The sequence below is a fragment of the Phyllobates terribilis genome, unplaced genomic scaffold (assembly GCF_046119375.1).
Source record: "Phyllobates terribilis strain yellow unplaced genomic scaffold, ASM4611937v1 Scaffold_5__5_contigs__length_657084704, whole genome shotgun sequence".
Lineage (NCBI taxonomy): Eukaryota > Metazoa > Chordata > Amphibia > Anura > Dendrobatidae > Phyllobates > Phyllobates terribilis.
In genome coordinates this window covers 259090364-259104661 of record NW_027362765.1, presented here as the reverse complement: position 1 = coordinate 259104661, position 14298 = coordinate 259090364, and the positions used below count along the sequence as shown (strand labels likewise).

At 41.7% G+C, this 14298-nt stretch overlaps 1 protein-coding gene across 7 annotated transcripts in view; it reads right to left on the bottom strand.

The window, feature by feature from the left end:
- CACNA1G (calcium voltage-gated channel subunit alpha1 G) overlaps nucleotides 1-14298 on the bottom strand; it is a 464209-nt gene that overhangs the window by 99246 nt on the left and 350665 nt on the right. For 5 of the 7 annotated variants that reach the window (XM_073684087.1, XM_073684094.1, XM_073684091.1 and 2 more), the window contains exon 25: nucleotides 13971-14184. In XM_073684087.1, coding sequence (XP_073540188.1) covers nucleotides 13971-14184 — 214 coding nt within the window. The remainder of the gene's footprint in view (nucleotides 1-13970; nucleotides 14185-14298) is intronic. The other 2 variants (XM_073684089.1, XM_073684092.1) reach the window with 1 other exon arrangement.

Sequence of the window (14298 nt, the reverse complement as noted above, 5' to 3'; positions counted from 1 at the left end):
AGATGACATTCAAATGTCTGACAGAGTTTGATCCAAGTGTCATGAGGGAACCGATGGCCATGTGACCCCAGCCAGAAAGTGACCATTCCAATTAGAAGAGGGAGAGTGTTCTCAGAAGAGTTTATGTGGGGCACATATGTCAAACTCTGGCCCACGGGCCAAGTCTGGCCGCATGGTGAGTATATTTGGCCCGCGATGCCAGGCTGGTCCTTCTCTCGGCATCACACTTTCAACTATATTGGCATCCTGGATGCCAATACAATTGAAAGCAACGGTGGAGGAGGAAGCATCAGCTGACGTTCCCTCTCACATTATTCTCCCTCTGCTTCTGACTTCTCAGCTCAGAGGGAGCGATGACATCATAACAACGTGCCCACTGTACCAAGATCAGAGGATCTGAACACACCATGAGGGGAATGGGCAGATGTGAGTAGTTATTTTTTAAAATATGGGGCCTATTATACTGTATGGAGCACTATGTGGGGCCCATTATTCTGTATGGTGGACTATGGGGGGCCCTTTATACTGTATGAAGCACTTTTTGAGGCCATTATAATGTATGGAGGGCTGTGTGGGGATTACAGTTGGAGAATCATACTGTGATGGGGTCACCATTCTTTGTCAGGGTGAATGACGGAGGGGGGTTAGAATAGGGTCATCATGTCATGTGGAGGTATCATACTGTGTTTGGGGGTACTTTTTTTTGGCAACATACTTTATCTGTATTATTCAAGGTTTTTTATCCTTTGTTATTACATATTTAAATTGGGCCATATGCTTTTTACTGCTCTTACATAGCATATTATATTAGTCCAATATTTTATTCTAAGATCTATTAACTAAAATGTACTTTGTTAGTGGGACAACCTGTTTAAGTTTGTTTCCATATGAAAAAGTTCATTATATTTGATATGGAAAAACTTCCTAAATTTTGACATATTTTAATAAATATCAAGGTTGGCCCGCGACTCTGTCCAAGGTTTTAATTCTGGCCCTCTGTGTATTTGAGTTTGACATCCCTGATGTGGGGGGGGAGTGGAACAGAAGTCTATGTTGTGATGGTTGCAGAGCAGCGAATAAGTAAATTTGGCCAATTCTACTGCACTGCTCTGTAACATGTTAATGTCTGTGGTGTCAGGGACATAATTAACAGCATTACGTCTAATTTTAATAAGTACATTAGCTTCAAAGAAAAAATCATGTTAGATTAGTGAAGACTTGTCACCATTCCTTTCATATCTGTTTTAGTAAATACTTGCGTTCTGCATGTGATAACTATTCTGGGGCATCTTCTGTTATAAATCTGTGTTGTACTGACCCTTTGTTATTCCTTTTTTAATATATATTAATTTACAGAATAACAATTTACAGAATAACAGCAGAATACAGTTCTAGTAAAGGTTTCTACAGAATGGTTATTTCATGGACAATACAAGTATTTACTAAACAATAGTGATGAGCGAGCATGCTCGTTTAACCCTTTAAAAGAGCACGCTCGGGTGCTCGCCGAGTATTTGCGGTGTGCTCGGCATCTAAGTTTGATCCACTGCGGCTGTTAGACAGCTGCAACACATGCAGGGATTACCTAGCAAACAGGCAATCCCTGCATGTTTCGCAGCTGTCTAACAGCCACGATACATGCAGCCGCGGCGGATCAAACCTAGATGCCGAGCACGGCGCAAATGCTCGGCGAGCACCTGAGCGTGCTCGTTTAAAGGGTTAAACGAGCACGCTCGCTCATCACTACTAAACAAATGTCATAAGTGACAGATCTCCTTTAAGAATTGTTCACAATTTTGTATATTATAAAGACACTGACAATTTTTAAAGATATCAAACATTATTTTTTATCTATGCTTATTATGACTTTCTACAAATTATCTCAGATTTAAATTGCTGTGGGACAGCAATAGGGTTTAACACTCCTAATCTGCAAATTCATTCATGGTTCGTAGAATGATATTTATATATACTCCAACAATCCTTTTTCCCAATTTCCTTTTCTGTCTTCCTAATTTCACAGTAAAGAAAAAACAAAATGCTTGGACCTTACAATTTTGCATTTTTAAAATAATGGATAGTTTAAGAGGTTATTAGAAACTGCAAAACAAGCCCTCACATTCACCCTGATGTTAGGTTTATAGAGCCGAAAATCCAGAAAGAAACATTCAACCGCCTTGAATTTCACCCATTTCTAAACTATTGTCTTTGCCCAATCTGCAAAACAGTGGCCTTAAAGGGGTAGTCCGGCCTTAGGCGGCGTGCCCACTTTGCGTTTTTCAAGCGTTTTTGCTGCGGAATTTCCGCAGTGAAAACGCTTAAACGCTTGGTAATACGTGCCCCATGGTCCACAATGATAATCCGCATATGCTGTGCACATGCTGCGGAAATTTCCGCTGCGGATTATCATTGTGGAACAATGTGCAGCATGTCCATTAATTTTGTGGACACGCAGCGTAATTGCCGCCATTGACTTGCATTGAACCGCATAATATCCATATGAGCACATTTGCACAAGCAGATATTATGCGATTTAATGTGCGGATGGTACCCAGGTTTGGAGAAGAGAAGACTCTCATCCAGACCTCGGTACCATAGAACCTGTTAAAAAAGAATTTAAAATAAAAAAAAAAGATTATACTTACCTTCTGATGGCCCCCGGTCTCCTCAGCGATGCTTCCGGTCTGTTGTATGGGTCGCGGTGGTGTGAAAGGACCTGCCATGACGTCATTTAGTCATGTGACAGGTCACGCGACCGCCGACGTCACTAAATGACGTCATGGCAGGTCCTTTCACAACACCGCGACCCATACAACAGACCGGACGTAGTGGAGAAAAGACCAGGGGCCATCGGAAGGTAAGTATAATCTTTATTTTTTACTATTCTTATTCTTTTTTTTAACTATTACTTGGTCACACTATATAAATCCATGCCGGTTGCATGGATGTATATAGTGTGACCAAGTTGTCAAGCACTTTCCAAGTGATGCTAAAATCGCTTGGAAAAGCGCTTGATAACCCGCATGCAGAAATGCATGCAAAAACGCCTGACAAACGCTTCTACCTGGCAGGAAAAACACATGTAAAATCCGCATGCGTTTTTCCGGCCAGGGAGAAGCGGAAAAAAATCTTCAGCATTTCTGCATCGTGGGCACTTAGACTTAGGCTACAAGTCTGCAGTCACTCTTTGTAACTTTAAACTTGTGAAACCTCATATTGCAAGCAGTTCATACTGTGAGGATTTTACGGTGCCTGGAGCAGCGGTCACATGCCGACTAGATGGGTGCAAACTCGCTCAATGCAAGTCTACTCAGAATGTGGCAGGAGGTATACAAAAGAGTGACTGCAGACTTGAAGCCTAAGGCTGGACGACCCCTTTAATATAAAAATGTCAAAAGTTAAAAATTGGATAATCATCTCAAGGGATCCTATCATCTGTAAGAAATTTGGTGATAAAACTAAGCAGATCATCAAGTATGTTTGGACAATGAAGATTTCTTATAAATTTTTGGACATTCTGAACTGAACATGAGCAATAATTTTTAGTACAATACTAGTAAATGGGGTTTTGTAAAATCCTATTAACACACAGCAACTAATCATTAACAGATCCTTTAAAACTCTAATTAAGGAAATTATCACTTGTACCCACTTAAAACAAAAAATCATTTTGTACAAAAAAACAAAACAAAACAAAAAAAGAACTCTTAAGCAAGCTGATACAGACTATGGCTATTTTGCATTACAGTCTTGATGAACTGTGCTCTCGGGAAATTCATTAAGAGGTGTGAGCTATTGCCATAAATGTTACTCCGGCTCTGACTGGAGTACATGTCTGTCATAATTTACACTGCTTTTGTGAATGAATTTGGTCACGCAGCATTATGCCCAAGCTTTGTCCACTTTTCTCAAAGTTGGCTCAGTTGGCCAAGACTGGTCAAACATTTGTTTTCGCAACGTTGCGCAAAAATTTTGCAACACTTCAAGCAGTTTTAAGCCAGAATTCCAGCTAAAACTACTTGAAGAATCGTGGCTATGTACTGTGTTTTGTCTTGGGTGCCTACAGAAATGTGAACTCTCTAGGAATATCAGTAGTCTGCAAGCACAATGGGGCACATTTATTGTTTTTTGCCAGTTCCATGTATGACATCAACACCCAATTCAGTCTTTCAGCATTAGTTTCAAACATAAGCCCATTTTAACTATTTCCACCCTGTTGAGCCCAGGGCTCTATTTCAAAATATCCAGATACAGATACTCCATATTGTCCCACATCTTCTATATTCCATATTGTACCCCATAATATACATTTTGCGTGGAAGGGTGTTTGAAGGAAGCAACATGATGTAGCTTAAAGATGGTATTATTGGATTATTACCATTTTAGGCATTTATGATAGGTGCACTGGGAAAAATTTGAACTCTTTCCTTTTGCCTTTCATAGTTCAAAATTCTGAGTGTGATAAACTTTCTTTTACTTAGTTCTTTTGAAGGGGTTTTTCAGGCTTATCACATTGATGACCTTTCCAGAACTATTAACTATTGTCTGTGTCCATCACCTTAAGTGTCCATTGCTTAAGTGTGAGAAATTTGAATTAATCTTGAATAATATGATGCATGCAGACTGTACCTTACCTGCCACCACCGCACTCTAATCAGCATCTCTGTTTATCCATTCCTCTTACAGGTATGTGACTCAGCTTTCCCGTCCTGACTCCCATGCAGACTTCTCTATACCTCTCTGCTCCTATTTACTAATGGTATGTGACTCAGCTTTCCCGTCCTGACTCCCATGCAGACTTCTCTATACCTCTCTGCTCCTATTTACTAATGGTATGTGACTCAGCTTTCCCGTCCTGCCTCCCATGCAGACTTCTCTATACCTCTCTGCTCCTATTTACTAATGTAAGGAACTCTTCATCTCTCCCTCCATTCCCCCACCCATCTCACCTCCTCCTCAGAGCTATTCCTCAACATCCAATACTTTGTCTCCAAACACAGACAGCCACCTCATGCCCTCTGCTGCTCCCACCTACTAACACTTTCTCTGCTCCTCCTCGCTGCCGGCGACATCTCTCCACATCCCGGCCCTCCTCACCACATCCCTACAATCACTTCCACCTCCTACCCACGATCTATCCCTAACTCTCGTAACCCTTCTAACCTTATACCCATCCACCCACTCCCCGCTTCCCCAGTCCCTTTAATAGGAGCTTTATGGAACGCTCGCTCCGTCTGCAACAAACTTTCCTACATTCACGACCTCTTCATCACTAACAAGCTTTCCTTCCTCGGTATAACTGAAACCTGGCTCACCCCCTCTGACACGGCCTCTCCTGCTGCACTTTCGTACGGCGGATTCCACCTCTCCCATACCCCCCGCCCCACCAGCAAGCACGGTGGAGGAATAGGTTTCCTCCTCTCAGATAACTGCTCCTTCACCCATATCCCACTGCCGCCCTCAATTACTCTCCCCTCTTTTGAAGTGCACTGCGTGCGCATCTACTCCCCCTCCAACCTCCAACTGGCTGTCATTCACCGCCCCCCAGGATCAACCACCACTTTCTTTGACCACTTCACCACTTGGCTACTTCATTTCCTTTCCGTTGACATCCCCACTATCCTCATGGGTGACTTTAACATCCCCATTGACGCTTCTATCCCTCACTTCCTCCTTCGGTCTTACTCAGTGGTCTTCCACACCCACCCACAAAGACGGCCACACACTGGACCTCATCTTCACCCGCCTTTGTTCCCTATCTAACCTCTCAAACTCACCTCTCCCTCTCTCTGACCACAACCTACTTACTTTCTCTTCCCTCTCCTCTCCAGGGCAACAATCTCCACTCCACAAACTTGCATACCCTCACAGAAATCTCAAACACCTTGACCTACACTCACTCTCTGAATCCCTCCTTCCTCTTACAGACATTAGTTCCTTACATGATGCAGATGTTGCTGCCACTTTATACAACACGACAACAGATGCAGCTCTTGATTTGATCGCCCCTTTCACACATACTAAAGCTCGCACAATCAATAGGCAACCCTGGCACACTGACCTGACTAAAGAACTGAGGAGGGCCTCCAGGGTTGCTGAGCGTAGATGGAAAAGGACCCACTCTAATGAGCACTTCATCGCATTCAAGCAGTCCCTCACTACCTTCAAGTCCACACTCACTGCAGCAAAACAAATATACTTCGCATCTCTCATATCCTCCCTGTCTCACAACCCCAAACAACTATTCAACACCTTCAATTCTCTCCTCTGTCCCCCAGTGCCTCCTCCCTCTCCTATTATTTCAGCCGAAGACTTTGCCTCATTCTTCAAGCAGAAGATTGACACCATCAGACAAAGCTTTTGCCTAAAGTCACCACACCTACTCAACCCTCCTCCTCCAAAACCACCTTCTCCACCATTACGGAAGATCAACTTTCCTCTTTACTCTCCAAATCACACCTCACCACCTGCAAACTTGACCCAATCCCGTCCCACCTCATCCCAAACCTTACCACTATCTTTATCCCAGCCCTAGCCCACCTCTTCAACCTGTCACTAACAACTGGTGTCTTCCCCTCATGCTTCAAACATGCCTCAATCAAAACCCATCCTCAAAAAGCCCTCCCTTGATCCATCCTCTCTGACTAGCTATCGCCCCATATCACTTCTCCCCTATGCCTCAAAACTACTGGAACAACACGTCCATTCTGAGCTGTCCTCCCACCTCTCCTCCTGCTCCCTCTTCGACCGCCTACAATCTGGTTTCCGACCGCACCATTCTACTGAAACTGCACTAACCAAAGTCACCAACGACCTACTAACCGCCAAATCTAAGCGACACTACTCCATCCTCCTCCTCCTAGACCTGTCATCTGCCTTCGACACAGTGGACCATTCCCTCTTACTACAGACTCTTGCATCTCTCGACATCACAGACTTGGCCCTATCCTGCATCTCCTCATACCTAACAGACAGGACATTCAGTGTCTCCCACTCACACACCACCTCCTCATCTCGCCCCCTATCTGTCGGTGTCCCCCAAGGTTCAGTTCTAGGACCCCTGCTCTTCTTCATCTACACCTTCGACCTGGGACAGCTCATAGAGTCTCATGGCTTTCATTATCACCTTTATGCCGATGACACACAGATCTACCTCTCTGGACCTGATATCACCTCCTTACTAACCAAAATCCCACAATGTCTGTCCGCTATTTCATCCTTCTTCTCTGCTAGATTTCTAAAACTTAACATGGACAAAACAGAATTCATCATCTTTCCGCCATCTCATTCACCCCCCCCAACTGACCTATCTATCAACGTCAATGGCTGTCCACTCTCCCCAGTCCCTCAAGCTTGCTGCCTTGGGGTAACCCTGGACTCTGAACTCTCCTTCAAACCACATATCCAAGCTCTTTCTACTTCCTGCCGACTCCAATTCAAAAATATCTTCCGGATCAGCACATTCCTCTACCATGAATCCGCAAAAACACTAGTGCACGCCCTCTTCATCTCCCGCCTTGACTACTGCAACCTCCTGCTCTGTGGCCTACCTTCCAACATTCTCGCACCCCTCCAATCCATCCTAAACTCTGCTGCCCGACTAATCCACCTGTCCCCCCGCTATTCCCTGGCCTCTCCTCTCTGCCAATCTCTTCACTGGCTCACCATTGCTCAGAGACTCCAGTTCAAAACCCTAACCATGACATACAAAGCCATTCACAACCTATCTCCTCCATATATCTCTGACCTAGTCTCCTGCTACATACCCGCACGCAACCTCCGATCCTCACAAGATCTCCTTCTCTACTCCCCACTTATCTCCTGCTCCCACAATCGCATACAAGATTTCTCCCGTTCTTCCCCCCTACTCTGGAACTCTCTACCCCAGCACATCAGACTCTCGTCGACCGTGGAAACCTTCAAAAGGAGCCTGAAGACCCACCTCTTCCGACAAGCCTACAACCTGCAGTAACCACCGCTGCATGACCAGCTCTACCCTCACCTACTGTATCCTCACCCATCCCTTGTAGATTGTGAGCCCTCGCGGGCAGGGTCCACGCTCCTCCTGTACCAGTCGCTGTCACATTGTGTTCAAGATTATTGCAATTGTTCTTGTAGGTATACCCCTTTTTCACATGTAAAGTGCCATGGAATAAATGGCTCTATAATAATAATAAATAATAACAATAATATTAAAACCAAATCGGTGGAGGTCTGACAAACGGCACTCAAACCGATGAGCCATTTTCAGCTCTGCTCAGAGTGCAGTACCCATTTTAAGGGTCTACAACTCAACTCCTATTCAAGTGAATAGAAGCTGATATTCAGTAACCAGGAATGACTACTACACAGTGAACTGAGTGTGCTTTTCAGTTCCATTAGCTGTTTACATCTGGCCACTGCTCAACCTAAAAACAGCTGATTGGTAGACAGTGCCAGACGTCAAACCTCCACCAATCTGATGTTGATGACCTATCCTAAGGAAAGGTCATCAGTACGACAATCTTGGAAAGCCCCTTTAAACCCTTACCGACATATGATGTACTGGTACGTTATATGTCGGCTCCCTGACTTTGATGAGGGCTCAGAAGCTGAGTCAGTATCTCTGCCAGCAGATGGTGGCTGAGTTACTCTCCCTCTAACAGCTCTGCGTGGATCCAAGCTCTGCTCGCCAAAAGGGCGTTGCAACGTTCTAACCGCCCATCGGTGCTTCTGTGACGTGATCACAGTACGTCGATGGGTTGCTGTGACAGCCAGAGGTCTGCTGAAGACCCGCATGCCTGTCTTGACAGTACTTGTCTGAAAGCCAGCCCATGTCTAGTGTTCATAGGTGACCATGATTTTTTCTATATACAGCAGTACTGTGACATTGTTGTATATAGCACTCATGATTGGATGATCACAGGGTCAAGGGGACTTAAACAAATACAATAAAAAATATGAAAAAAATAAAAAAATATAACATTTCAAATTACCCCCCTCTTCCCTCATTAAAAATAAAGAAATATTAAATAAAAAATACAAATATTTGGCTCTCCTACAGCTCCATCTCCATTTTTTTCTTTTTTACAATGTTCTGAATTTTTTTTCATCATTTAAAGAAAACAAAAACTATGCATGTTTGGTATCATCGTAATCGTACTTACCTAGAGAATCACATTGCCAGGTCACTTTAATCATAAAATGAACGCTGAAAATAAAAAACCTGAGGCGGAATTAAAAGTTTTTTTTAGCTATTCAGCCACACTTAGAATTTTTTGCCCGCTTCCCAGCACATCACATGATAAAATGGATGGTGTCATTCAAAAGTACACTTAGTCCTGCAAAAAACAAGCCTTCACATGGCTATGACGACAGAAATATAAAAAAGTTATGACTCTTGAAATAAGGAGAGGAAACGGAAAATCGCTAGGAATGGGTTAAGTATCTATTTTTTGGAATTATTATCTGCATTTATTGAAGTACTACACCAGACAGACACAGATCTGAATTTTTCCTTAATATTAATGATAACTTGCAAGTAGCCGCAGCACAAAAAAATACTGATTTATGAATATAAGGTTTTCAGCTGATGTTAAGAACTCAATCTTGTGTTCCTGTAAGTTGAACACAAGTAATGGTAGGAGGGAGTATTCTCGAGTGTGTTATAAAAGTCTATGCTGTAATTGTGTTTGCAATTTCACTACGTGAACCATGAACTGATGCAGATTATACTATGCACATATCTTATTACCTGGCTTTATTATCCAAGAGATGTGAAATGTGATAACTACCCCCAGAGCCATTATGTGGCAATGTTCTTTTCAATCTCCTCTTGAGTATTAAATGGAACTTTTAACATTGAATATAATTTTCGCTCAGCAGGCCGCATAATATAAATATATGATATCAAGCAGAAGGAACGGAGTTGATTGATATATCACTCGTGGGGATAAAGATACAATATAAGTCATTTATTGATTGCTCACTGTTGGCTTCGGAGTACAGGGGGCGGATGGACTTGATTGTCATCTTTCCTTTTGTGCTTACAGAGATAGCTGCCAATCACTGAATGGACCGCCCACCGGACTCCTAATTCCAGAATGAATCTTTGCCTACAAACCTATATATCAATCTTCTAAGCTCGCCCCGCTCAATAACCTGTTGTACATCGGACTATATCATGATATCCCCTCTAGTTATAGAAAAAAATGACCATTGCTTACAACAATATGTTCATGCCATGTTGTTACATGCCTCAGAAAAGTTTAGTGATTTAGCATTATTATTTGTTCAGGTAAACATATATCACATTTTCATCCCAAAAATGTTCATAGTATGTCATGCCAGCATTAAAAAGCCTGTAGGTTGATAAAATAAATCCACTTACACTATTAGTTTGGTGGTTAGGTCCATCAATACTCTCCTAAGTATATGCTGGTGTAGCACTAGATTTGTCTTTGTCGCTTTTGTTTTAGATGTTTTTATTTACTTTGAAGTAATGATAAGATGCTCATTTTATCACCAGTGAGATGTGCTCTGCTGCACTATACTCCTTCATCAGCCACACTATACTTCTTCATCAGCCACATGAAGTAATGTCTCGTTTCACTAGAACAATGGTTCAAACCTGATTTTACAGTGAATTTGAAAATGAATTTACATAATTGATACATTTACTTATATCATGTTCCCTGTGAAATTTGATTTATGTGATCTATACTAATTTTAATAATATCCTTTGATTTGATACTGTCATTAATTAAAATAAAGGGTAATATGAAAATTATCTTTAGAGGCTTAGGCTGTGTGCACACGTTTCATTTTTGCTGTTTTTTTTCAGTGAAGATTTGTCACAAAACCTGAAGGGTTTCCTGATGTCAGCAAAGTGAATGAGAGTCCTGAAGTCTCATGCACACGTTGCTTACTTGTGACTTACAGATTTGATGCAGATATAAATCTGCAGCATGTCTATTCTTTCAGCATTTTTGCTGCAGATTTTACCCTTGTACTAATGAGCGGAGAAAAATCTGCACCAGAAACACAAGTAAAAACCGCTGCAAAAATGTGGCAAAAACACGTATTTTTGAAGGTGCGTTTTTCCTGCCAAGAGATGCAGAAATGGTGCAGAAATTTCTGCACCATATACTTAATGTGTGCACTTACCCTTAAAGTACAATTCTGGCACTTTTTTTTCACCATTGGTTTAGTATCAGTAATATTTGTTCAGTGAGTGTAGTAAACTACTTACTGGTTCCATTGCTACTCTTGTCTCTCTCCGCCACTCCGCCATCCTGTGACTACAGCTGTGACTGGCTGGAAGGCACTACCAACCATTACTTTCTTTCTTAACACAAATCTACAAGAGCTTCGTTCTGAATTTCATAAACTTACATTAAGAAGTGACAACAAACACTGAAGTGAGCCATCCAGTATCAAATAGTGAAGAATAGAGCCAGAGTGGCGCTGGGAACAGCAGAAGAGGGCAACCCGTAAGTATTTTTCTACACACAGGAAGCATACATTACTGATTCCTATCCGGAGGTGAAATAAAAAAAATCCCTCAGAGTGGTACTTTAAAAATCTCTGTTGGCCTGACATTTCCGACTACTGCAGGATCCTCTGGTATGCCCCAGTCTCTGGCACAACAAGGTCTAAAGTTCAGTAAAAGCCAAACTCGTTTAGAGGCAACTTTGCAGCTTGTAAGTCTGTTACCTAAGGTTTGATTGACAATTCTCTATTAAACCTTACTGATGGTATCCTCTGAATTTTCAGATTTTTCTTTTAGGCCAGAAGTTGCATTCAGTTAACAAAAAGAACCGTTAAACAGTATGTTAAGAATAAGCACCTCTAAAATGCATGCTAGCCGTTAAAATGTATTAAAAGGGTTTTCCATTTAAAAAATAAATAAAAATTACTAATATTTTCTTCTCTCTCATATCAAAGGTTACTGTAAAATACCCAACCTCAATATTCAAACTGTTAAAATAGTAAGGAACAGTGAAAAATAACTCCCCTTCAATGTGTTGTCCTGCCATTTTAAAATGGAAAGCCCATTTAATCACTGTCAATGCTACTGTCTAAATCGCATCACTACTAAGAATCTCCATGCTAAGTAGCTACGTGCACGACGATAGTATAACATGTTTAATTCAGCTCTGACAAAAGTCTCTACAAGTCAAATCCCTGGCGAATAAAAGAGTTCTGGAAAGCATGTTCTACTATCGTATGCATACTAGGATAGCACATGTAGGGTCAGACAAAATGCAAGGAGAAAGACTCTAAAATAATAATGGTGTTATTGTTAAAGTGCCAATCCTCTTACATGTTAGTACTGTTAATTAAAAAAACTGGAATAAAGGGTTCGCCAAAAGTAAATTTACAACTAGTTTAGATGTTGTCTGGAGTTATGAGAAATAATTCAAAATCTTAGTAGGTCTTAAAGGGGTTGTCTTAGCATCATTGTTCAGGAGCGCACTTCTCCCCAGCCTCCTGTTTGCCGAAAGTGGAAGGGGAGAGTGTGCTCCTGATTGATTGATAGTAAAGACTAACACCATCGTCACACTGCTGATCCTAACTTTGCAAGCAGAGGTAGCTTTGTGTCTGCAGCATGGTAGGAAAAGAGTGGCACTAAAGCTAGTTGGATCCAATGATCCAGCAGCGCTTACAAGTTCTATAGAAAAGAGCTTTTAAGCCCTGCACTTCTAGCCGAGGAGACCGGCCTTGAGAACGAAGAGAATGTTTAATAAAAAGTAAAGTGCAAAGTTGCTTGTTTTTTTTACCAGCACTTTGTAATTTTACTTCTTTACGATGTTGAGAAAACCCCTTGAACTTTAACGTGAATGTAAACTTTCGAACAGTTTTTCTGTTAATTGATTGTCCCAATTAGTTTTTTGATATCTCATTATATAGAAGAGGACTGTTCACTCCAAATGCTCTATACAGACATGTCTATAGTCCCCATTAAAGAGAATATGGCAGCAAACGGCATTCTGTTAGGCAGTATGCAGTATGCTCACATACTCCCTCTAGAGGTGGCTGCAAAAAAGCTGGAATTTTACAGTATCTTCTAGAGCCATGTCTATGCAGGGGCATTTGTGTATCCCAATTAAAAATGGAGCGCTATCTGATATAAAGATATATCTCCTTCTATATATTATCTCCTTCTTGCAAATGGAGATATCATTATGTCCTCATTGCGGTTTTCTTAAAGCATCAAATATGATTGTGTAACCAGTGGATAGCATGGGCTGGAGAGCTGTGCCATGCTATCTGTAGTGGGTGCCGGCTGTCTTACATAGCCGTTGCACTGCACTGTCCAGGATCTGGTTTATTTTTTATCCTGTTTGATTAACCCCTTAGATGCCTTAAAAGCAGTTGAGGCATTTAGGATTGGTCGTGAGTTTTCATGTAGACCTACCCTTGCACTGTCCAGAAATAACGCTTTCGATACTCCGATAATTATTTTAACCAGCTCAACCCATGACCCACAACTAACCAAAAAAACAAAAAGTAGTGATCTACCATCTCTCATGGTCTCACGTCACTTTTTATCCTACAGTTAATCATATAATGTCTTAGATTAGAAATGTAATATACCCTACATCATTTTGCTGAGCCTAATTTAGCAAGGACTGTGAAAAGCTGTCCTTGTGCGATTCCCAGGTGTCATTGTGCAAGCAGTAATAATGACAGATCTTCTGTTTCTAATGCTATACCTTAGTGCTGAGAATATGCATTTTTGGTCAGTCACATGATGTACCTAGATCTAGTATATTTTAGAAAATTGACTTTTGGGGAACCAATTATGAGTTAAGTTTATAGTAATGGTAAGTTGTTGTACCATCTTTCCCCTGACAACTAATTTGCTACCTATCCATGCACAAAGAGACTACAGTATCCATGCCTCTAATAAGCGGCCATCTCAGCAAGGGAGTGAGCGCCTGTCAAAAGTCAAGCAGCACTCAAAAATTTTTTCAAAGACTACCGACCGGCCAGCTCTTTCTCCTTACTCCTTCTCTTTTTCTCCATCCTGCGCAGTCTTTTCTCTTCTCTTCTCTTGGCCTCTTCTTCCTCTTGGTGCTGTCGACATTTGTGAAAATTCTCCACCACCACCCCCACAAACATATTCAGGACAAAGAATGCAACAATCAGCAGGAAGGATATGAAGTAAAGGAGCATCCAGGGGTTGTAATTCATCACTGGCTGAAAAGAACAGACATCATGATATTAAACAGGTCAAGAGACTGGATGGGTACAATAAAGACACAGGCGAGTTATTTTCACAAAAAAAACACAATTGATTTTTTTTCGCCTGTT